The sequence below is a fragment of the Rattus norvegicus genome, chromosome 2 (genome assembly GCF_036323735.1).
Source record: "Rattus norvegicus strain BN/NHsdMcwi chromosome 2, GRCr8, whole genome shotgun sequence".
Lineage (NCBI taxonomy): Eukaryota > Metazoa > Chordata > Mammalia > Rodentia > Muridae > Rattus > Rattus norvegicus.
In genome coordinates this window covers 224,064,035-224,089,581 of record NC_086020.1, presented here as the reverse complement: position 1 = coordinate 224,089,581, position 25,547 = coordinate 224,064,035, and the positions used below count along the sequence as shown (strand labels likewise).

Genomic DNA, 25,547 nt, shown 5'->3' with positions numbered 1-25,547 from the left:
CATACCACACACACACACACACACCACACACACACACACCAAACACACCACACACACACACACCACACCCCACACACACACACACACACCACACACACACACACACACCACACACACACATACCACACACACACACCAAACACACACACACACACACACACCAAACACACACCACACACACACACACACACACCACACCCCACACACACACACACCACACCACACACACCACACACACACACCACACACACACACACATACCACACACACACACCAAACACACACACACACACACACACACACACACACACACACACATTTGTTATTAAGAAAGTAGTGTGACTTCTCATAGACAAGACTGTGGAAAATAGGACTCAATTACCATGAGGTGTCTCTGTGCCTGTGTTTTCATCACACGTTCCCATCGCAGCTCTTAGAGAGACGTGTTTACATACTAATTTACGTTTTTGGATTTTTTTTTTCAGATATCCCGAAAGTCATGATTGAACCTTCAGGTCCAATTCATATGCCAGAGAGAAATGGTACAATCTTAAAGGGTGATGGAGGATACGCTAATAGGATTCCTGATGCTGGAAGTACTAGGTGGCCCCTGAAGACACCATATATTCCTCCTCCTGTCATTACCAACAGGCCCACCTCCAAGCCAACAGCAAGACCTACACCAAACCCAACACCACAGCCTACTCCACCACCCCCGCCACCCCTCCCAACAGAGCTCAGAACAACCCCACTACCACCAACCCCAGAAAGGCCAGCCACCAGCCCCACCACTGTGGCACCTGCTACACAAGTAGTCACCGTCGACAACAGGATACAGACGGATCCCCAGAAACCCAGAGGAGATGTGTTCAGTAAGCCGCATAAATCATTTCCTTTTAAAAGCTCTATTCAGTGTGTTTTATGTGAATGAGTGTTGCCTACACATGTGTAATGTGCACCCTGCCCATGTTAGGAGCTTGCATAGGTCAGAAGAGGGCATTGGATTTCCCGGAACTGGAACTGCAGTTGGTGGTGTCTTTTTAGTAGACCCTTTAAGATGGCCTTCAACCCTAGGCAATCTTTTTTAGTAAAACCAACTTCTAAAAAGAGTTAGGTGTTTGAGGCTCATTCATGGTGACTGGCGTGTGGTGGTAGAAAGCCATGTGAAGAGTTAGTATGACCGGGCAAGTCGGAATGACTGTGTGTAGACAGGAAGGACTCTTACAAACATCAGGTAGCGAACACAGATGGCTCCAACGTGGGGGATTCTCAATGTTCAACTGTGGGAAACTTACTACGTCTAATGGTGTTTAACCTAACTGTCCATTCATTCGGGGAAAATTGTTTGAGCATCTTTTTGGGGGTGATAGACTGTGTTAGATATTGGGCTTGCAAAGGTTGGGGTACTATGTCAGTGAACGGGATTTCCGTAGACTGTTAAAGGAGTGGCGTGCAGGGGTCAGGTTTGTGATATGCAACTTTTATGGTTTCCTGAGTGAGACTGGACAGGGGATGAAGGAGGAGAGGCTAAAGAAGGCAGAACAAAGAGGGCACTGGAGCAGGAAGCAGTATAGACTGCCAACTGGAGGGTTACCTCAAGGGGATGGGGCCGAGCGTCTCCCCTCATACTGGCTGTTAGCTGGTGTAGCATGGAGATGGGTCACATTTAAGACTCCTTGGCCTTCACAGGTACTGAGCAGAGGGTAGAACCCTCAATGGGGGCCAGCAAGTGTGAAAGAAAAGATTGCTTTCTCATCCCAGACTAAGATCGGCATATTCATACCATCTACTCTGTTCCCTTGCCATGTTTCCATTCACTTATGATTAGCTTACCATGTCATGAGGTGTACCTCCCCCTTTACCTTTCTTTCCTTATTATCAATTTGCTCTATGCTTTTCCCCCCATGATGAGGAAATTTTATTAAATTAAACGACCTTGTATATATTTTTGACATAAATAAAATGCTTATAATTTTTTCGTGTGTGTGTGTGTGTGTGTGTGTGTGTGTGTGTGTGTGTACATGTGTGTGCAGGTATATATCCACTTGAGTGTGTGTGCATATGGAAACCATGGGACAACTTTGGGTGTTATTTCTTAAGTTCAGTCAACCACTTTTGTCTTTTGAGACAGTGTCTCTCATTGGTCTGGAATTGCCCAGTAGGCTAGGCTGGCTGGCTATCAGCGTACATGATTCTATCTGACTCTCCAGTGTGGTGCTTACAAGTGTACATCACCAGGCCTACCCCTGATTTTTAACCTGATTTCCAGGTTCAACTTGAGCACTGTACTGACTGAACCATCTCCCCAGTCCCCTGTGACAGTTGCTATTCTTCAAAGACAGGACGTAAGCTGTTTTTGCCTACTTAAGATTATCTGGGTTTTTTGTTGTTGTTGATTTTTGGCTGTTGTCCATTTAAAGGGAGATTGAAATTCGTTCTATTGTGGTCATACATGTTTCAGGAAATCTTCATAAGTTTTAGGAGAACTAGATGGTAGCTCTCAAAATATACATTTCATAAGTGCATATCTCTTTTTTAAATTGGTTTTATGATTTTTCTCTCTGTGTTCTCTCTCTCCTCCCTTTGAACTTTCCTATTTCTTAGTGATCGTTGTTTTACTCATAATGTGGTTTTACTCATGTCTCAGTCAAGTATGATATGTGCTTTATTTTGCTCACTTTATTGGCCATGAAAAGTTGGCAACATAAATATGCACACTAATAGAGAGGGTGTCTTTCTGGTTATTCTTTTTAGTAGTTTTTCTTTTTAAAGAGTTCTTCTGAATGCTCTTAGTCTTCACATAGAGATACACATACATGAATTAAAAATAGTTCACCTGTAGGACCCAGTGGTGTAAGACTCAGGGGTCTGGGGGAGGGGCAAAGCTCCAGTGAGTGTTCAGAGCACTGTCTGCGATGGTGGATCCTAAGGACATGCCCTGGGAGAGCACCTTGGTCCTCTGCCAAGGCTGTCACATACCACACAGAGCCTTGCAGGAGCAAATTCACTCTCCCTTCATCTCCAGCAATCTCTTCAGTTTGGTTCATGCACGGGAGAGGATTCTGGAGACGCCTTAACTTGGTCTCTTGTGGTTATTACATATATTCTTAAAATGTGAAAAAGCAACCAAGCTTTTTATTCAGAAAAAAGAAACAAATTATCTATTCACTGTGAAAATAAAAAAGAAATGTTAGCACATTTTTAGCTCAACTAATTTTTTTTTAATTTAAAAAATGACTATCACTGTAAGACATCACTGTTTCTTGGCCACAAACTTGTGCCCTCTAGACCAAGTCTTCTTTCTCCCGGTTTATAGATCCAAAATCTATCATATATCCATAATCTAGATGATTTATGAAATGAAGTACTTTCCAGATTTTTAGAAACATAATCAGGTGCTGGTGTTGTATGTTACACAATGAAGGGTTCTGTCCATGGTAAAATGTATTGATGTTAACAGGAAAGTTTTTGTGTTAACATCATTTAGATGTTATCCATTTCGAACAGTTATCTCAAAGCATGTGTCTGTTTCCTAGCTCTCCAAGTTTGTTAAAAGGAAATTTACTTTATAATTTTATCATATAAAGTTTGTCTGCTTAAAAAGTCATAATTATTTTGAATGGAAAAAAGGCTTATGAAACAACGTGGGTTTGCAAAGAGTCCGTCAACACCAACATTTGTTCCTTTGCTATCGCTACAGGGGAAAAGGATACAGGATTGCAAACATTTGTTTTAAACTTCAAATAAGTGGTTCTTGTGATAATCGCTGGAGTCTCTGGGAATTTTAATTAGGGGCCTAGAAACAGTACTAAAGTAACATTACTTAGGTATCCAAGAGTCTTATTCTTATATCAGCTTTATGGGGATGCTCCAAGTCACCCCTGTTATCTCCATTGTTCCTTCCCATAGCCCAGATCATAGCTGAGACATCCTTATATCTAACCTAAATTTATGAAATCATAATATTTTTGTAGACTCAGAGGTAATGGCACTAGGCTTTTGTTTTAAGATTTACTTCCCAAGTCCTTCAAGACATACTTCAGAAAACGAATCACCTCTTTCTAAGTAGTTTGAACTTTGTTTCTTTTTTTTTATCTTTATTAACTTGAGTATTTCTTTTTTTTTCCGGAGCTGGGGACCGAACCCAGGGCCTTGTGCTTCCTAGGCAAGCGCTCTACCACTGAGCTAAATCCCCAACCAACTTGAGTATTTCTTATTTACATTTCCATTGTTATTCCCTTCCCAGTTTCCGGGCCAACATCCCCCTAGCCCCTCCCCTTCTTTATGGGTGTTTCCCTCCCCATCCTTCCCCCATTGCCGCCCTCCCCCCAACAATCTAGTTCACTGGGGGTTCAGTCTTAGCAGGACCCAGGGCTTCCCCTTCCACTGGTGATCTTACTAGGATATTCATTGCTACTTATGAGGTCAGAGTCCAGGATCAGTCCATGTATAGTCTTTAGGTAGTAGCTTAGTCCCTGGAAGCTCTGGTTGGTTGGCATTGTTGTACATATGGGGTCTCGAGCCCCTTCAAGCTCTTCCAGTCCTTTCTCTGATTCCTTCAACGGGGGTCCTATTCTCAGTTCAGTGGTTTGCTGCTGGCATTCACCTATGTATTTGCTGTATTCTGGTTGTGTCTCTCAGGAGAGATCTACATCCGGCTCCTGTCTGCCTGCACTTCTTTGCTTCATCCATCTTGTCTAATTGGGTGGCTGTATATGTATGGGCCACATGTGGGGCAGGCTCTGAATGGGTGTTCCTTCTACCTCTGTTCTAAACTTTGCCTCCCTATTCCCTGCCAAGGGTATTCTTGTTCCCCTTTTAAAGAAGGAGTGAAGCGTTCGTATTTTGGTCATCCCTCTTGAGTTTCATGTGTTCTGTGCGTCTATCTTATTGCAGCTATATTCTACTTCTTGGTTCTGCCTTCCAAATGACCCGTTATTTCAGGTCACAGATTTACTTTTACCTCATCTAGGGCAGCACAGCCACTGGCAATAAACATGCTCTAGAAAATTCTACATCCAGTGTGCTTTTAAATCTTCAGCCTGATGCTGAGACTTAGTATAAATTGTAGAAAAAGAATACGAAGGCAGGCTGAGGCCCTTGGAATGGATTCCCTCCAGGACTCTTTTTAAAATACACTGAAGCAGGAAGCCTTGTTTTGCTTCATCTCTCTGGTATTTTACGGGTTTGCAGAGTTGCTCAAATGCTCTGTTTACTGCCTCCACAGGTGAGAGCCAGGCCTTCTTTTGCACCGAGTGGGTTTAAGGTCAGAGGGAATTCAAGTAAGAAGTGTATGAACAATGACCTCTTACTGTACTTATTTACTTTAACTGTGGTGGGGAGAAGAACCGTATTAAAAAGTCACCTTTCGTGTAGGATATGAAATATTAAGCACCTGTTTCAGAATAAGAATAGGCTAGGGCAGTGGTCCTCAACCTTCCTAATGCTATGACCCTTTGATACAGTTCCTCAGGTTGTGATCACCCCAACCCTACTTTTGCTACTGTTAAGAATCCTAATGCTAATATTTTAGGCTGATGTGGTTGATAAAGGGGTTGCGACCCACAGGCTGAGGGTCGAAAACCTAAGGGATCCTAAAGATTTCTTGTTAATAGAACTAGAAAGCTAAGCAGATGTGTTTTCAGACCTAATTGCAAACTAGCTAATAGGCTGGTTTGAACTGCACTAATGTCCCTGACAAAGCATGACGTTGTTCTTCCATCACTGGGACAAGCAGTGTTTCTCTAAGTGTATTTCATGGGCCATTAGCTACATGAAATGTTGTGCAAGTTCCGAGGTCAAATGCATTAAGAAACACCAAGTTTAGCTACGCTAACTAGGTGTGTTAGCTGTCAGGTTCCTCAAAACTTTAATGAGCTAATGTCACTGTAAGTCTCTAGGAGAAGCCTCCTTACAGGGCATAACATCTTCAGATAGATTTAACTATGGGATTATTTAACTCCTTGGATTAGAATTCTCTGCAACCAGTTGTCTGCTCCTGTCTTGGCTGAACTAGGCAGGCTGGGGAGCACTCACCACGGTAACCAAGAGTCCTGACTAAGTAGCTTGCGTTGAAGGCCACGCCGAGACTAACGAGGCCCTTCTTAGATAGTGTGGTGGAGAGAGTCATGTACGAAGCAGACAAGAGCAGAAAAACAGATTTGAATGGTAGTGTGCCTCTCTGAACTCAGGGGATCACTAGGAAACTGGGACTAAACACAAAAGCAAGACCCTTCTGTCCACAGAGGTAGAGCTGTGTAAGAACAAAGATGATAAAGGTCTTAGCAGAAGAAGTTGCAGGAGAATGGATCCTGATGCAATAGCAAAGCCAATGAAAGAAAGACACATGCATTTTAAAAGTTACTTGGAAAAGGATCCATGTTTTAGATATGCTAACTAAAAAAAGTAAATATATACCATTTTACCCGAATTGGATATAAAATGCATGCCTCCATATGTATATGATGGTCTGGAAGAAAGAAATTCCAATGTAATAACCATGGATATATGATATTTCTGGTGCTTTGAGTGATTTTCATTGCCTTCTTGTTATCCCCATGCAGTGATTTTTAAGCTCTCCATTGTCGTCATTAAGGATAACCATGATTTACGGTAACAATGACTCGTTAGGAGAGGGTAGTGGTAATACACTCCCACTCTCCCCAAGGAAGCGTGAGGAATGGGGTTGTAGTTTTTAAGAAAGTACCCCAGGGGATTCTGGTTCTTAATCATGCCAGTTTCATTTGAAACATCTCTAGTTTTCCAAAATCTATTATGGGTTTTATTAACTTCAAACTCCTCAAAGACGTCTTTAGAATAGAATGCGACGTAACTGGCCAATTTCAGCCAAAAGACTCAGATTACTAAAAGGAATATAGTATCACTTGGGCCAGCGGACATACTTTTCCCCCAAAAATGTGTTTTCAGCATTCAAGTTGAACTAGAATAAACTAAGATACTTACTTAAGGCTTCTCTGGGGACTATACACTCATGCACACTGTCTCGGGTCTTCAGTGTATGTACAGATTATATACGAGTCTTAGTGAAATGAAGACGCTAATTCAATGGGGCTACGATAGGACCTCAGACTGCATTTCCCCCACACACACAGGTATGCTGTTGGTACATTTGCAGGCCGGACTGTGTGGCAGGGCTCTCTAAGCCCCAGTGGCAACCCCTTTCCACCTCATCTTGCCTAAACAGAATTAGCCAGCTGTAGGATGTTCAAAATACAATAATTGCAAAGTAGACATTTACCATCTGTACCATTATAAAACACAGGGAAAGTTGTTATAGACTCAAGATTATAGAATATAATATAATTAACCTCTGTCAAATTCTCTCCTAAGTGGCCATGTCCATGAACCAGTGTTGTTGCTGGCGCTGTTGTAGAACTGACAAATGGGTTGAACACCCAAGTAGCAAACGGAAAGTGGAAAATCGCTTCCTTCTGACTGCTGTGCTGTGCCATGCTGTCTTTGGGGTTTTTGTTTTGTCTTGTTTTCTTTCTATTATTTTTTTTCTTCTACAGATATTGTAGTCTGTAGATCCTAGCATTTTTAGCCATGGACCTATTTTAGTCTCTCTTCTCATCTGACTGTTCATTGAGTAAATGATTGTTTCGGCAGAGGGCTGAGAAGGTCCTCAGATTGCAAGACCTGCAGAGACCCCATAACGATGCTAATGTCTCTCCAAGACGAAATCTGCCAGTTCTTTAGAGAAGCGAGTTGCCATTGCTCACAGGTCAGGGTCTGGTGCTGTGGATTCTGAGAGTTTTCAAGATTTTTTGATTTGTATTTTAATGGGATCCTGTGGTGACTGGTTTTTAAAAAATGGCTTTTCTCAGGAAGTACAAATTGAGTTCTTAGTGAACGATGAGATCAGAAGTTTTTAAAGCTCCGTGCACATTTGCTTCTAGAGTTATAATTAAAAGGACCGTGTTTGGGGGCACGTTGCTGAATTCTTCTGTCTGTTTCTGCATCTGAGTATTGAGGTAGCTGTAATATGCACTTCTCCGGGCAGCTTTGTGAGTTAGATTCCAAGGTCCATGCAAAACATATGTCCCAGTGATTATCACATAAGAACATTAGCTGTTTCTATGCCCGCTGATACTGGATTCATTTGTATAGTAATAACAGCCTTCTCTAATAGTTCATAAGAGAAGCCATGCATTCTAGTGAGGACTAATTTTTTGATGCTTTTTTTTTTTCCGGTTCACTACAGTTTTAATGCTATTTTGGACGAACGCTATCTTTTCCAAACGAATTGACTTGATTTACAAGTGTGAGCCGAGAAAATGAAAATAGAAGCTAGCTACTTTGCATGTACTTGGTCTATACCAAGTAACCAGAACTTAGTGTATAGATCGGGTATTCATAGCACATGCAAGGTTAAACAGCTGTTAAAATAGAGACCACACCCCCGGCTTCTTCACTGTGGATATAGTGATAGTTGTCCCCCGAGAGATGAATCTGTCCAGCTGGCTTAAATGAAAGGTTTGATGAGGCGGGAGACGCAGAAGCTCCCCTCTCCTTAAGCCACACCCGTCTTGTACAGTAGGCGGGCTCCATGCTCACATGTGCTATGCTCAGTTCCAGGAGCCCTATTGGGCCTTTTCTCAACACCTGTGTGGTGTGCACGCTGACCTGGGGGAGCGTAGCCTTTATGGTTTGCTTTGGCTTTGAAGAGGGCAGGAGGATCTGGCCTGTGGGATAGTCTCTTAATTCTTATAGCCATGCTTAGTGGAGAACCAAGATTTAGAGTCTCAGTCTTCTTAGGAGTTCCTAGGGTAGTGCCTTTGCGTTACTCTGAAATATCTAAAAGGCACACCCAACCTTTCACCAGGGAGGTAAATTTTGCCAGTTCTGTTCATTGCTCTCGGGCTGTCTTCTGACCTGCAGGTCCTCCCTGTGAGATAAAGTGCCGGCAAGCACGATCCTATTTCTGTAGGGGCTCAGCAACCATTATTTGCCTAAGACATTTCTTAGGTGAGAATAAGGAGATCGCAAACTCATTTCTGATCTTTTTATGTTCTTCTCTCTGCTGAGTATGTTCTACACTGGGAGCAGGAGCAGGAGGAAGAGGAAGGAATAATACCCCATAAAGCCTTGACCATTTATTTCCATCCTTTACCCTGTTGGCTTTGAAAATATCTAGGTGGGTTCCTCCCCGACCTAAAAGATGTTAGAATAGGGTTGGATAACATCCAAACCTCTCTTTTGTGCAGCAAACCTCTACGCTCAGAAAGAATTCAAGGCAGGGTTATCTGTTATCTTTAGTCCAACAACAAATGCCAGAATTGGCCTGGGCCGTGTCAGACAAACCACCTTCAACAGAAGCTGAGAATGAAAACCTGCCCTTGAGGAATAATACTTACAGGTTTGCGAGCAGCTTGGCCGTGGGAGGTACGACCCATTATGTTTACATTTTCTTCTCTGCATTGACTCTTAAGGTTTTACCGGGTAAAAACTGCAGCTGACTGCTTGCGAAACCTTCTTTATCAATGTAGACTACATGTGGGTATGATCACGACGGCCCTGGAGAGACCGTGCATAGTAGAATTTACCAGGACAGCAGTTTTTGTGAGGATGGCTTCTTTTCATAGCTGCTTTCCCCATGGGCACCGGGACTCTGCAGCCATCGTGAGACAGTCCTGTGTCCTTAGCCCACTGAGATCATACTGACATCCCTCAGTCTTCAGCTTTGGGCTTAGTCCCCTCTATATCCCACAGTTGTTATATTGGGATTAGTACTCTCTGTATCCCACAGTCTCCATACATGGGGACAGTACCTTCTTTCTTTTAGTTATACAGAAACAACAAACCAGATCCATCCATCTGTCTGTCTGTCTATCTGTCTGTCTGTCTACCTATCTATCAACAATAAGCAAGGCTGCTCTATTTATCTATCATCCATCCATCTTTCTTTCTTTCTTTCCTTCCATCCATCCATCCATCCATCCATCCACCCATCCATCCATTTTGAGACTGGGCCTCACTATGTAGCTGGGTATCGTGTAACTCCCTCTATAGGCCACACTGGCCTTGAACTCATACAGATCTGCTCGCCTCCACCTTCCAAGTGTTGGGATTAAAGCCATCTACCACCCCACCACAAGAATGTTTTTATTGGTGCAGTATTGAATAATGTCAGAAAAACTTCTGGAGAGTGCTCTATGCACGTGGGCATTCTTTATAGTAAGTCATAGACGCTTTCTGCTCGCACTGTCTCCAGGCTGCAGCAGAATGATAATTTTACCAGGCAGCCCTTCCCCAGCCACCGCTGTAAAACCAAGATGAACTCCAACGTTTCAGCAAGGCTTTAAACAGTCCTTGTGCGGCTGCCGTTCATTTGAGCTTTTCCTCCTGTGCTCTGCCCCTCCTCCAAGCTCTTCAGCTGACCGGGGTCCCGCCCTTTATTCTCCAGGGCCTTCAATCATAAAACTCTTCCTTCAGATCTTAGCACAAACATCACTTCTCAGAGAGTTTCAGCATCTCCCCTTCCTGGGTGAGCTTTGCCAGACTTTACCTGTCATACCCGCACCTAAGCACCATCCTTCCCTCTTCCATTAAAGCCCCCATTATGTGATCCTCACCTCAGGAATGCAGGTTGGATGAAGGTAGGAGTAGAATACGTCCGTTGCCTTAAGATGCTTAGCCCAGTGCCCTGCACCTCATGGACACTGCGTTTTGATGGATCACCCAGTGAGTGGGGGCCCTTGAGGGGAAGAAAATGGATACACGGGGACATTGTTGACACCTTTTATTCTTTTTCATGTTTATATCACACCCTTCTGGGTCTAAAACAGTATCAGATTTGATTCTGCGGGTTGTATATCTAAGGCAAGTACTAGCCAAAATGCCAAGTCAGGCAGAGTCATGAGAAACCGTATCTATCATCGCTCGCCTGTTCTCAGATTTTTCATTGGTATTTTCTATACCCATTAAAATTGCTCCCTTGAATCAAAGAAAGCATTTGGATTTCACAGACACTTCAGTGTTATAACCTGGCTTACACCGGACAGCAACACTCCTCAGCGTCCTTTGATCAAGATACAAACATCAAATACGTTGTTGATGTGCGGCGATGTCCTTACGAACACCTCCTTTTTCGGATCTTTTAGGGTTCGTTCATATTAAAACCTTTTCTTTTTAGCGACCTCAAAATAGAAAGTTATAAAAGACTAAATGAACCAGCAAATATAAAGAGTCACTTAACTTTCAGCGTTCAGACTACCACATTATTAACGTATTCCTGATGACCCTATTTTCTTGTCTTTAACAAAAACGTTTTTAATACGTTGTTGAGACACTACTCAAGTTTCCATGCTAATTTCAGATGATACTTTCATACGCCATGCCAGGCAGGGTGCTGTAGCCTCTGTTGACACTTCAATGTGACGTTCCTAGTGAGTCACACTGATGTGGTGAGGAAAATACAGCCCACAACGCTCGCTGTAAGCATAGACGGGCGCTGAGCACATTGGGCAGGCGAATCCTCTGGAATGCGTATCCGTGATCATCACCGTTAATTAAATAATTGTTGGGAGGGTCTGAAGTCTTACAGAGCCACCTGAGGCTTTGCTAGTGCCCTTTTGCAAACGCTTCATCTTGTCCCTCTCTCTTTATCCACGTCCCGTGGCCTCTCTCCACCACTGTGTGCCCAAAGCATCATCTTCATCACCCTGGTTTTGTTGTTTTTGTTTCTCTTTCAGTTTGCACAGTTCTGTCTGGAGAAAACCTGATCGTCCTTGATAAAACAGCCTCACGGGTCAGAGCACCGGGACACAGCACGAGACAAACAAATGCCATTGGACAAGCCTTTAGGGGGTGCCATGGGGGAGCTGTCATAATATGCCCTCAGACTCTACACCACAGGGGCTGAGCTTTTCCATTTATGTAACTGGAGAGAACAGACAATTGTGTCCTAATGTTTTTTATAACTTCCGCCGTCATGAGAAGTGAAGCACATTTACCTAAAATGCTGTGGCTAGTAAGGAAGGTGTTCTCTAAGAGTCTGAAAATGAGGAAAGGAAAGCTGTCATTGGACGGAATTGCTGTCAGTCATTCAGCAGCCCTAGGGACCAGTGAGCAGCCTATCCACAGGGTTTATTCTTTGGATTCTGTCGTCCCTGTCAGTGTGTGTGTGTGTGTGTGTGTGTGTGTGTGTGTGTGTGTGTGTGTGTGTGTGTGTGTGGTGTGGTGTGAAATAGGAAGTCACTCCCGCTTTAACTTTTGAAACAAAAGTCGGAGGACGGTCCAGATGTAGTGAGCTAAAAACAGTTGCAAATAGTTACAAACCGTCAGTTTTAAAAGTGCTGGCTAACAAGAATAACATAACTTGAATGTCATCCGTTTTATGGTAGTCTATGTCTTTTATTCCTTGTCTTATAAAAATAAAGTATTAATTAAACTTGTAGCAAAGAGAGGGGAGTAAGGACTCCCTGGCCTCTGGGCAAGAATTCCCCTCCTGACCACAGCTTTCCCAAGGCGCTCTCTGTTCTCTGACCAGCTGTTCTTCATGGCATCTTCCGGCATGCTTTTCTTTCCTGCTCCTTTTCAAAGCTTTTGATGCTTGTTCATCTCCATGCTTGATGTCAGTGTCTGCCATTAGAATTCCAGCTCCATAGGACCCGGGTCCTTGTGGGTCTTGTTCACTCTCCTCACTGTCTGGTCGGTCGGTGCCCATCGTGGGGCTTGGCGTTGGGTTAGAATCAAATATACATTGAATCAATGCATAAGCAAGGGTTTAAATGTGTCAGTCCTTTTGAAGTGCATTCTTAAGCCGTAACCCACGGGTGACAGTTAGTGAAGGGAGTTGACAGAGAACATGGGTTTCTGACAGGTTCTTTGCAGTTCCTCAGTGATCACCAGGTCGAGTCCTGGAAATGCCAATGTGAATTGGATGTGATTGATGCCATTGAGGACCTCACTCAGGGACTAGCAGAGAGATGGGTGTGTGTTTGTGTGTGTGTGTGTGTGTGTGTGTGTGTGTGTGTGTGTGTGTGTCTGCAGCTCCTTACAATGCACAGAATGGAAATATGCAAACGGGACTATTGGTGAGTTGTTGGTCTGGTGATTGGTGGAGAGGAATTTAATTCTGCCAAGGGTAGGAAGTTTTCAGCTTTCTCTGAGATTTATGCTGGGCCTGGAAGGAAAGGGGATACTCCTTCAGGTTAATTAGCAGGAAAAAGAGAACCAGTGTCGGGTGTGGAAATGAACGGCATGCTTGGAAGGGTTGTGTATTTTGTTGTGTGGAGGATTAGTGCTCACCAGGAAAGCTCCTGTATGTGATCTTACAGGAGTTGGGGAACCTGCTGAGATCAGGAAGGCTGCGGAAATAAGTGTGGACTAGTGTACACTGATGTGCAGAGTTCCTTTGAGGGAAGTAGGTGCTTCGAGAAAACACCAAGCTATCCACTAATGCCTCTTTCACAGAGATGAACTTCACAATTTTTGCTAAAACATAGAAGTTGTTTCATATCATTTTTTTCTGAATGAATACTCGTTCTCCCCTCCCCCATGTCTCTCCGTGTGTGTTATATGTATGTGTCCATGTGTGTGCATACACGTGAGTATATGTGTATAGAGAAAACAGAGGTCAACATGGGTGTCTTTTTGTTACTGTCCCCTTCCTTTTTGTTTATTCATTCAGTTATATTTTTTGAAGCTCGAGGATAATTTTATCAGTGGCTGAGAGAGAAACAACAAGGCAGGCAAGCTATATGTTTCCACGGCCACTGGGAGGAGGGAGTTGAGGAGAAGAGGGAGCCACGCCTTTTACGTCTGGCATGGAGGTAGAGCTGAGTGAAGGCGAAGCAGCATCTTTGAGTTTAAACTCAGCAACATCAGCCACACCAGCAATGAGGACAAACAGGCGGCTTCAGTAATAAAGATTTGCGAGCAGTTGCCTTCCCCTTGTTCTTTGAGATAAAACCAAACCAGAAGTTCTCACTGGCCAGGCAGATTGGTCAAATAATTTCAGGGATCCTCCTGTCTCGGACCCACAGCACTGAAGTTATGGGTGTGTTCCACTGTCACGGCTTTTTACATGGGGGCCAGGGATCCAAACTCAGAACTCAAACATAACAGGTGCTCTACCAAATGAGCCGTCGCCCTGGCCCATTGACTTGTCCTTGCTTAGAATTTTAAACCTTTTGCAAATTATGTTTTGTTTCATTTATATCCAGGTAAATGTTAGAGAATAAATCTGTGCACAGCAAGTTGTATCACTCTTCATATAAAATGAAATGAAACACGTAGGCTTTCTCCTTGCTCCTGCTAAAGATGTGGTATCGTTGCAAGGTCTATTTACAAAAGCCCAGCCAACCATCGCCCTCTCTCTTGCAGTTCCGAGGCAGCCTTCGAATGACCTGTTTGAAATATTTGAAATCGAAAGAGGAGTCAGCGCTGATGAGGAAGCGAAGGACGACCCAGGTAGACACCGCTGTATTCCAGTCCCAAGAAAAGAACTTTCAATTGTTTGTTTCTGCTGGGATGCAAAATAATGGCTTTCTTCAGTCTGAGGAAGTACTGTGTGGGTCACCAGGCACATCTAGGGAAGTTAGGCGAATCTTCTCTTCTGTGGTATTTAACAACTCGGTTGGTTAAATCACTCGAGCAAAAATAATTATGAGTCATCGTTCTCTTTTAAAATCACACTCAAGCGCTGTTTGAGTTGTGAGACGGAAGTCATATTTTCACAGTGACAACCCCACGGGGTCATGAGTTGGGAGCACTCTTGGTTCTGTTTTCTCAGCTGAGCATCTATTCCAGTTGTGCTGGCAAAAGATTTGCTGTCAAAAAGAGACACATCGTTTCCTTTTGGGCTCCGGGCAAGGTGTTCTGTTGGGATGTTAAGTTTGGATGGGAGAAAACTCCTGCTGTACCAATACCTATTGTCTGCTGTCGCCGGCTGTGGTTTGTTAAGTTTGTCATTTTGTCTCTCTGCCCACCTCCTTGCAGGCATTCTCATACACAGCTGTAATTTTGACCATGGACTTTGTGGATGGATCAGAGAAAAGGATAGCGACTTGCACTGGGAGCCAACCAGGGACCCAGCAGGTAAAACCACATAACGTAACACCTCTTGTTTCTGTTTGATTCTTCTGACCACTAAAAAATTGTCCCTATTATGTACCCATCTTCTTTAAGAGAGGAGATCTGTTAACTGTCCAGTAGACTCATAGCATGGGACGCCGGTAGTTAATCAGGAAGCCAAATGGTTTGCCTCAAAAAGCCTGGTAAATAGCATTTAGACTTGTCCTAGCATCAGGATTTTCAAAATATTTGGCCACACCCATTTCCTCTGTGCAAAATCAGTAACACAGTGGCCTGTCCCCCAGGCCAACAGTTCCTACCGTGTATTTTTGGTCAGTTATGCCCCTTGGTTTGTTAATGAAGATTTGAGCTGTAGATGATGGAGAAATTGAAACTGAAGTGTGAAAATTACACAGCGCAGTGGCCCTCTGGAAACAACTTGCTGTAAGTCACATCCTAGGGGGAAGAGTCCAGGCTGCCATGCTGCTCCCGAGAGAAGCTTATTACAAAGCTGAGTTCAGATGTAGGCTCTTGGGAAGGCGGTGGACCTGGAAACTGTTCAGTGCTCACTAATGTAAGCACTCAGTGCTCATTCAGTATTTTGCTTTGTTTCAAGAAGGAGGGCACCACACTGGACTCTTCCTTCCCTCTGTAATTACATGGTTTTTGTGAGTGAAGCCAACTTAACGGAAGGGTGAGAATCTAGGTTCTGCTTTTCCTTTGGCTCTAACGTCTGAGACTAAGACACACACGGTATGAAGGGAAAGTGCCACTGTATGTGCATCTAAAACCTAGTTTTCATATGCCACAGTGTCTTCAGAATACAATACAGAAAAGCTAGTTTGTGAGCACTTAGAATCTAATCTAACAGTGGTGCGGGTGAGTGGGGCTTTGTGGCACGCAGGTCTGAGGGATGGCAGTTGGTTCCCCCAAGGATCCCAATAGTGCTTAGAGTGTCCTTCTGCTTCAAATAATTAGTTCAAACTACTTTCACTAGAGCTTCTAAAATTGAATGAAATATAATTGAAAAAATATGGAATTAAAATCAAAAGATATTTAAGAATAAATATTTGAGGTAAACTGTTAAGATGTGAATGCCCAATAAATTGACATAGTTTTTAAGATTTGTTGTTGTAACTTGGTAGCAGGAGTGCATGCCTTTAATCCCAGCACTTGGCAGGCAGAAGCAGGTGGATCTCTGAATTTAAGTCCACCCTGGTCTACAGAGAGTGAGGTTCAGAATAGCCAAGGCCATACAGAGGAATTTGTTTCAAAACACACACACACACACACACACACACACACACACACACACACACACACACACACACACGAGATCTGTTTTCATTATAAAAAGTGATATATTACCACATATAATTTAACTGCACTCATCTCTATGTCTCGAGTTACTCATAGGGTAAACTCCAAGCATAATGTCACTGTCACAAGTGTCTATAAATAAAGACTCAACAGAGGTTAATGCCTGCTATGCCTGCAGACTCTTCACCTTACTAATTTTATTTAATCCTCGTCTCCATCCAGTGAATCATGTCATACTGTCTCTATCTCACAAGAGAGGCATGGATCCCCTGAGGCAAATGTTAAGCCTCCTCAGGCCACAAAGCTAAAGAAATGTATTAGATGCAGACTCAGTTCGGTGCCTGGAGCAGCAGCACCCGTGAGCCAGTTCCTGATACAGTTAGTATATCAGGCCTCTAAGGGCAACTGGGTCGGACTGCCGACTTGTAGTGATGCACAACAGAAAGATCGTCTGCAGGCTTGGGTGAGGAGCGCATCAGTAATGTTCACTGCCATAGTGAGTAACTTGTTTGAGTAAGGTACACCATGAAGGGTAAGATACAAGCACGAAGGTGCATGCATTCACGCTAAGTTTAAAAGAATCCATTAGTTTTGTAGAAACGGGCTGTTTGTAACAGTCCTCATAAAGCAAACTAAACTGACTTTCAGAACACTTTTTTAGGACCATGTACTACTTTTCAGCGCCTTTTGCTGTTACCACACTCGCAGGCGTTTCAGGTTGTGGGTCAGATTGTCCTCTCCTAGGAGACAGACGGAAAGTTGAACAATAGGGGAGAAGATCTTAAGTGGTCAATCGGACTGTGTTAGAGCAGAGCAAATGGAAAGACCATGGCAGCAACTTAGCTGGGCTAACACCTGAGCACAAGTGTGCCTCCTAGAGGCTGTTTTCCTAGTTTTTATAAAACAAAAAACCGACTCAAGAGTGGAGAGAAAGCCATTGTGTGTGATAACAGAACCACCATCATCCAAGAAGTTAGGTTAATGGGCTACACCCAGGGATAAACTCTGATGGTAAGCATGACTCAAGCTCTAGAAATCAACCACAACTGTGGAAAGCCCTAAATGTGAAGGTCATAAGAGTTTAGGACATAAGGAAGGCAGGGGCGAATCCCATGACGGTTGTTTGAAAACTATGCCTATTGGTGTGGTCCTTTTCCACAGTGTTAAATATGCTATGGTGAAATGATTGGTCCACTTCTGGGGAGCCTTTCTCATCTGAGACTTAGTTGCACACCATTCAGGAAAAAATGGTCTGGACGGCAAGGTGTATCTTCCTTTACTTGTGAAAAGTGGGTGAAGGCCAGAATGTTTAACCTGGAGAGGAAGAAATCGAGCGTACTGTTTTGAAACATTTGACCCAAGGTCGACCAGTTGTTTTTTTGTGATTCAAATGGGCATAAGAAATAGGACCTGTGCCAGAAAACAAAGTAGATGGATTTAAACTCTCAAAAAAGAACTTTCAGTAGAGCTACTAGAAAGAAAGGCTTTCTGCTGGAGAGATCTGGTGGGGTGGCCTCTGCTAAGATGTGGTTAAAGGACTAAAGTGTCATGTGAGATGAGATGACCTCTTAATCTGGCTGTAAGGGTCTGTGGTCCTGCAGAAAACGTGCCATGTAACCCCGAGAAAATTGGCAAACAAGTTTTTAGATTGGAGAAAAGGGTGGAAAGACCAAAAGGTGGCGGAGAGCCGGGAGATGGAGCAGGTGAGCAGCTCACTTCAGTATGCCCTTCGGAATCGGTCCTCAGAGTATGCTGGGGAATTCTGACCATACACCTCTGACCTATGGCATGTGGACGTCCCCTCTCCTCCCGGCAATTAGTCACCCAGGCAACAAAATTAAAGAAAACTTAAACCCAAGTCAGCACGGCTGTGTGGAGGAAGGAGGGAAGCAGCTTTACTCATCACGGTTACATTGTTCAGAGTTTTGAATATGTGTAGAAAAGGGTTGTTGGAATCTTGGGCACCTTGGTTCCTTAGGTGTGCTGTCTGCATGCAGTGTCTCGAAAATGGTATTAGCAGACATTCCATAGGGCTTAAGATAATCCCTGCTTTCTTAAACCTTGCAGGTTCACTGTAATAATCTTACCCCAGTCTCGACCACAGAAGCAGCCTTAGATAGACCCTTAACATGCACATAAAAATTTTGGCCCAGTATTTGGGGGTGTCAATATGTGAGGAAAGGGAGCCAAGATAAGGAAGGAGGGAACCAAACCTTTGTGTTTTTATTGACTTGGGTACATGAGTCAGAAAATTCCTGGTACTTTTTTTGCTATTTTTTTTTTTTGGAACATCGGCCCTTTATCCAACAAATAACTTTAATTTTACCCACTCCGTCCTAGGATGCTGGTGGGGAGGTTTGAGGTGTGGATGGGACTGACCAGCCTCAGCTTTTGCAGCCTACAGGGAGGACTTAGCACAGAGCAAGGGTGCATTGGTTCTCAAAGTCCTTTGTTAGCTAGGAGAGTGCCAACAGGAGCTTGATAGAGAATAAGTGTAACACACTTGAATAAGAAGACATCCCAAGTCTCTGTTCATGTCTTGTAGAAATAAAGCTTAAGTTCTGTCTCTGAACTGAGAAGGAAATAAGGTTTTTCCCACAGCAGATACATCTTCCAGCCACATTCTTGCTGTGGACCAGTCAGTGTTGAAACTCTCAATGGCCTGTGACAAAACAACGCCTGAAGGGATTGTCATCGGTACAAGCACTGACTTTCGAAACCCTCATAATTTCCTTTTGCAAAGCAGCAGCCCCCATTTTACTGGTGCTTAACACTTTTTTTTAATTGCACTTTTCTAGCAAAAGAGAGATGAAAGTTCTATTGATGTTGGAGTCTGAGGTTGGCGAAGGTGACTTGTCAAGAGTGGAGGGCTTTTATTTATTAAGTTTTTATGTTCTCTTAGATGTAACAAGACAGACATTCAGACACATAGACACACAGGTATACAGTTATTAACATTCAGACACATAGACACACAGGTATACAGTTATTAATTTGTGTGTGTGTGCAGATATATAGTTATTAATTTGTGTGTGTGTGTGTGTCTGTGTATGTGTGTATGTGTGTCTGTGTCTGTGTCTTTTAGGCCATAACCTCCAAATAAAATTGATACCCCAGGAAGGTTCAGAGAATTTCTCTAGGCTACCTGTGTGTCTTCCTAGGTTAGCTGTGTGTTAGCTGTGTCCCCGTGTGAGAAGGATAGCAAACAGTTTTTTAAGTCATCCTTCCACACTTTAGGACTAGGCTTTTAAGTGGAGGGAGGAGAGAATAAGGAGATATAATGCTGTGTGTTTTATTGCCCTGAGATTACTTACCCACAAGTAAATTTTATCTGGGAAATTTTGGGTCATTTCCACTTGTCCAGTGTGGGATGCCTGACAGCAGAGTTGGTAAGGATCAGAAGGCAGTGAATGTGTGTACCTAGGGGTGTCTGACCCTATGCTAAGGAAACAGCCAGTTTCGGGTCCTAATCATGAAATCCTGATATGTTGTCTTTGTTCTCTCTGGGTAACGTACGTGGGCGTTATTCGTAAACACCATAGCATGTGCACCAGGCATAGAAATGAGCTGTTTTTCCTTCATAAAGAGCTGGGATTCTTTATCAATGAACGTTACAGTGTGAAGTTTATTAAAAACCTCCTGTCGGTGCAGCTTATGCTAGAAAGAGGCTTCCTTTCCCGTTCCAGGTGGACAGTATCTCACAGTGTCTGCAGCCAAAGCCCCGGGGGGAAAGGCTGCCCGCTTGGTGTTACCTCTCGGCCACCTCATGCATTCAGGGGACCTGTGCCTGTCCTTTAGGCACAAGGTGACTGGGCTGCACTCGGGCGCCCTGCAGGTGTTTGTGAGAAAACATGGTACCCACGGATCAGCCCTGTGGGGAAGAAATGGTGGCCATGGCTGGAGGCAAACCCAGATCACCTTGCGAGGGGCTGACGTCAAAAGCGTAAGTAGACCCCGAAGCAGGCGCTCTGCTTTCTTAGGAGAGCCCGGCAGGAAGCCTGGCTCTGTACAACCCAGGCCCAGCGTTGTGTGGCTTTTCCTGGAGAGCTCCATTCATCCTCTCTTCCTGAGACTCTTCTCTAGTTCTCCATCCTTCTTCATCGCAATCTCCTCACCCCCACACTCCCACCCCATCCTGAAGACCAACTCTTCTCACTGAGAGAAAGTTAGCAATAGAAAACTTGAAAGAGGAAGCTGATAAACACATCCAGGGTCTCGAGTGCTGTGATCAGCAGTGCCTGTTTCTTCTTTACCTTCGATTCCTTAACCTCCCAACTTTAACTAGGTAGCCCTTCTTTCTAGGTTTAAGAACTTCTCTTTGAAGTTTGTTTTCCCCTTTGGCCCAGAGATAAGAGCTAAACAGCTCCAGGGAGGAGCCCAGATCCGGGGTTGAACAGTGTTGTTCAGGGTGGGCTATAGTGGAGGCATTGAGTGGGGATATAAATCGTATTAATTTTTAAATTCTATTTCCAGTAACCAAGTTCTGGGTAGTGAGAATATGATCTGTCACATCCCAGCAAATATGGGCGAATTTCAGAAAATGTCATCTCGACGTAGATGCTTATACAATTGTGCCCTGAAGTGTCTACATCATTCTTAAGAGTTTCTTGAGGCCACATTAGACCCAGAGACCCCATTACAGCTTTGGGGGGGGGTGCTGTTAGAGGTCTGTGTGTGCCGTTTGCCTTTGTTTCCTTAAAACGCATGGCTCCAAGCCATGGTATTGGAGGTTTGTCTGGTTTTAAGGGAGTAGGGATACCCTACAGAGGATAAACTATGAAAGCGTGAGGTCTCCTGGAGCTGAGAGTTACACAATCAAAGCATTGGTATACTTCGATTATGGCTCTGTCGCACAGGGTGGGCGGTGAGGGGACATTATCGAGAGAAAACCAAGACAGGCTGAGAGACCTGCACCTTACAGCTCTTTAGCTTTAATTTCTCAGCTTTACCCCTCACTCCACTCTTCTTCCTTCTAAACCTCGGCAATCTTTGACCATCGTCCATTTTGCAAGCATTCCTGCAGTAAACTAGTGTACAGTGAGAATGCCAGTTTGAAGAGTAACTGATTCCGGGTACTTGGGTCCGGTGAGCTGTTTGACGATCGGTCAGAGGGCATACGAAACTAGGACCAGGCGCCCTTGCGCTCTAGGGCTTCTGTTTGCCATAGAACTCCGAACTTCCGGTTTGGGGGAAGGGTTGCCTTAGCACGCTCCAAGAGTGAGCACTGGGAAAGGGGCAGAGGAGGCCTGACCAGTGTATGCGTTCTCTCCTTAGGTCATCTTCAAAGGTGAAAAAAGGCGTGGTCACACGGGGGAGATTGGATTGGATGATGTGAGCTTGAAAAGAGGTCGCTGCTGAGAAGACCATTGGCAGCGCCCCAGCTCGCAGTGAATTTGTCGCTTTCCCTTGTTTCCCAATGCTTGCCTTCTCATCTCCCTCTGATCAGGCCCAGGGCAGGAGTGGATCAGGAGGAAGGCTGCTTGGTGACTCAGGTCTTGGTGGCCTGTTTTTGTGCAATCCCAGTGACCGGTGACACTCTCGAAGTTCAGGAGCATCTGGAGACACCTCCAGGCCCCTCTGGGGTGGTACCTTCTACCTGTGTCTTCTTTAGGAAGGACTTTGGTGTGTGTGACCCGTGCCATCCTTCATCGGGATTACAGAGTGGGCCTGCTAGCCAATTACGGGAGACGTTTCATTCAGTGCAAATGCTATTCTGCGATCTGTCCAGTGTTGTACCATGAGTAGTATTGACTTGGCTTACAGTACGATGTGCAGCGTGCTTGTGAAATTAGTGTACCCTTTTCACTTAAGTTACTTCTGGCCTGACCTCAACTCTGACTTTTACTGCCATACACTTTTTAACGGAAGGTGCACAACATATTAAGATACATTTATTCTTGTAAACTGTGTCTTTCTATTAAAGACAGTTATATAGGGTGGTCATGGAATTTCTGATTAGTAGTACTGTGTTTGTGTAAATGTGCTATTAATATAAGTATTTACGTGTTCCTAAATATTCACAGACTCTAGTTGCAAGGTCAAAGGCAGCTTATGATCCCCTGAGTTAAAAAATAAATGGTGACCTGTCATCTATGACCTTAAACTGGCAGCAAGAAAACTAGCAGAGGTGTGCAACTGTCTGGTAGTGGAGTAATGGCTTTCTTTCTATGTCCTTGAGCTTGATCTATGCAGAAGAGAGTAGACCATTAAGGGAAGAGAGGACCTGCAGTTAATATATAAAACCCCTATAAACCAACAGCTTTTACCATTGTTACTCACCTCCATTGGTAAGAAGCTTTGTAAAGATACTGTGTGGGGGGAGTGGACGACTAGGGGAAGGTCCATGAGACAGGAGTTTCTAATGAGCTTTAAATTGGCAAGGTTTCCACGAGTGTAGCTCACGATGTTACCTGAGGCTGGGATGGGAAGCCGGTCTGTGCACTGAGGCGATGCACGCAATGCTGGAAGGACACTCACGCACTAAAGAACAAGATTGGAATTTTAATATCCACAGAGCTCCAACTGCGTCTCCTCCCTGTCAGACCTCTCTGTATTAAAAACGCATAACTTTAACGAGTCAACTTTCTCCTTACAGCTCTCTCATTTCTGATTAAGTAATCGAAATATTTTTCTGCTGTCTTTGCCAGGAGACATACAGATGATTAAAGGGTTGGAAAAAAAGATCTATGGTGAAAAGCTAAAGGAACTGGGAATGTTCCGCCTGGAGAAGAGAAGACTGAGGGGCAGACCATGGGTGCTCTTCCAGGCTGCGAACGGTTGGCACCGAGAGCTTGGAGAGCAGCCGTTCTCCATGTGTACTGAGAATAGGACCAGAGGAAACAGGGTTAGGGTAGAGTGTGAGGGGGCATTTCCTGGCAGGGACAGTTGCTGAGCCCAATCCTTTACAAAAAACAAGTGTGAGTCATATTTGTTCTCTCTCTCTCTCTCTCTCTCTCTCTCTCTCTCTCTCTCTCTCTCTCTCTCTCCCTGTCTCTCCCTCAGTCTCTCCGTCTCTCTCTCTTCCTTCCCTTTACTTATATCTCCATCTCTCTCCCCCCCTCACTGTTTTCTTCTTTTCCTCTCCATCTTCTCTCTCCCTTCCCTCCATTGAAACAAAACTACATAAAATTTTATGTATTTAAGGTGCACTTATTTCAAGGTAAATTACCGAATTGTGGGATCTAGAAGACGCTTTGGTCCTCACAGTTGTCCATAACAAGGGCAATCTTCAGAACGAAACTAAGTGGTCTGGGCTGAGCTCTAAGTTAGGCTTTTGGCTCTTGACCTCCTGCTGGGAAGGGTTCAAAAGGTCGAGCTCACTAAAATGCTCTTCACTCAACAGCCAACCTAGCAGTATTAAAAGAACAAATCCCCAAATTATTTACTCCTGGAGAGGTTGTGTCACACAGGTGCTGTCCTCTCTCACTGATGTCCTAATATGGCGGTGCTAGTGTTTTATTCCAGGGTAAGGTGCAACCCCCCATGGTTTGTTGAGTAGGTGCTTAGACTTGTTCTTCAGAGATCCCAAGAAACATGACTGAGAGATTTTGTCTGGTGCATTGCCTCTGGTTTGCATTGACAAGTTAACATGGCTACTGAGGTCGTGTCAACCACAGCACCGTTAGCCCTCCCCGTCACCTCTTCCCGTGGCTCACTTTCTCACTGGGAGCCTTCCAAGTTCCACAAGCCGGTAATGCTTTCTGAACAGGTCCAAGGGACTTGGCCGTTTAGCTCAATAGAGGCAGGGTTGGAGTTTCTGATGTAGAAGAACACCTAAAATGCTCTTAGGTCCATTTTTTCATGATCCATTTCCTGTTTGGTCATGTAACTGCACAGCAGAAGAAGAAAGGGGAAAGTAATTGAGAAGTTCACACTTAGGTGCCAATAAGACATTGCACTGGTGGAAGAAGTTATCCAAAGTACTGTAGAACATCTTGTTTATTATTTAATGTTTTCTAAAGTGAAAAATGTTTGTGGTTTTCAAAATGGACGAACAAAAGCAATCTTTGTAAATAAAACACTGTTAATAGTGCTACTCGTCTCTTCCTGGCGTTTTGACTTTTGATTTTTGTGACTGGGCTTCCGAGGTAACACACTGCTGTTGCAAAGCCATGCTCAAATTTTTTTTTTACCACCTGGATGTGTGCAAACACAGATATCACTAAAGTTTCTTCATAAAAATATGAAGCCCGGAGTTGGGGATTTAGCTCAGTGGTAGAGTGCTTGCCTAGGAAGCTCAAGGCCCTGGGTTCGGTCCCCAGCTCTGAAAAAAAGAACCAAAAAAAAAAATATGAAGCCCATCCATCACATGCCCAGACAGGAGAGAGATTGGGCCACTGGGACCCATGCTTACCCCAGTAAATTAGTTACATTTTGTAATTTACTGAAAACATTGCTTTATATGCCAAGATAGGCTATAGGTAAATACTTAGGTAGATATTATGAATCACGTAAACCTTTTATTAGTGATTTTGTTAATTTATAACACTTCATCCCCCAAGCACTTCCTAGTGGAAAGAAAACCAACTGTAAAGGAACAAGATGAAGACATACAGGAATAGAAGTCTTTACACAGAATTAGGGAGAACACACTTATCACTGCTCTAGAGAAATCCATGAGTAACGTTCTCTTGAGTCCAAGGTATATATGATCACCATGACAATCTGCACATGGCAAAAACATGTTTTCCACAAGGATACTTTAAACATACAATTGAGTAACAGTAGCCAACAATAATGAGTAATCTGAGGTAAGCACTCCGGTCCACTACACCTGGGAGGAGCACAAAAACTCCAAGAACAGTTCCGTGTTTTGAAGAGGCTGACGTCACAAGACTTGTTTTCTCAAAAGCACTTAGAATTCCCCTCATGCAACTTCATTCTTGGACCATGTTCCAGCAACGCTGAATGTTTTCGTTCTTTGCCATACTCAAGAGTTCTCTTTAACTGCTGGAACCCAAGTCCTCCAATTCATGTCTGCTCTCCTATCTCAGGGATTCTTTCTAACTCCTTCAAGATCCAGTTGAAGCTCTGCTGAGCCCTCAAAGGTTGGGGGAAGCAGGTATAAGGGAGATCGGGGTGTAGTGGTAACACACAATTGAGCAACATGTGTGGCCCTGGGGACCAATGCTGAGAAGAATTTCCCATGAGGTGTTTTGGTCTAGAGATGGGAAGGGACATTTTTCAAA

At 44.0% G+C, this 25,547-nt stretch overlaps 1 protein-coding gene across 4 annotated transcripts in view; it reads left to right on the top strand.

Annotated features, from left to right (window-relative positions):
- The window catches only part of Npnt (nephronectin), a 68,377-nt gene extending 43,986 nt beyond the window's left edge, over positions 1–24,391 (top strand). For all 4 annotated transcript variants that reach the window (XM_039103852.2, XM_039103854.2, XM_039103855.2 and 1 more), the window contains 5 exons: positions 486–872; positions 14,350–14,436; positions 14,965–15,063; positions 20,046–20,302; positions 21,634–24,391. In XM_039103852.2, the coding sequence (XP_038959780.1) occupies positions 486–872; positions 14,350–14,436; positions 14,965–15,063; positions 20,046–20,302; positions 21,634–21,717 (914 nt within the window). In that variant the 3' untranslated portion in view covers positions 21,718–24,391. The remainder of the gene's footprint in view (positions 1–485; positions 873–14,349; positions 14,437–14,964; positions 15,064–20,045; positions 20,303–21,633) is intronic.
- Positions 24,392–25,547: the final 1,156 nt, after the last annotated feature.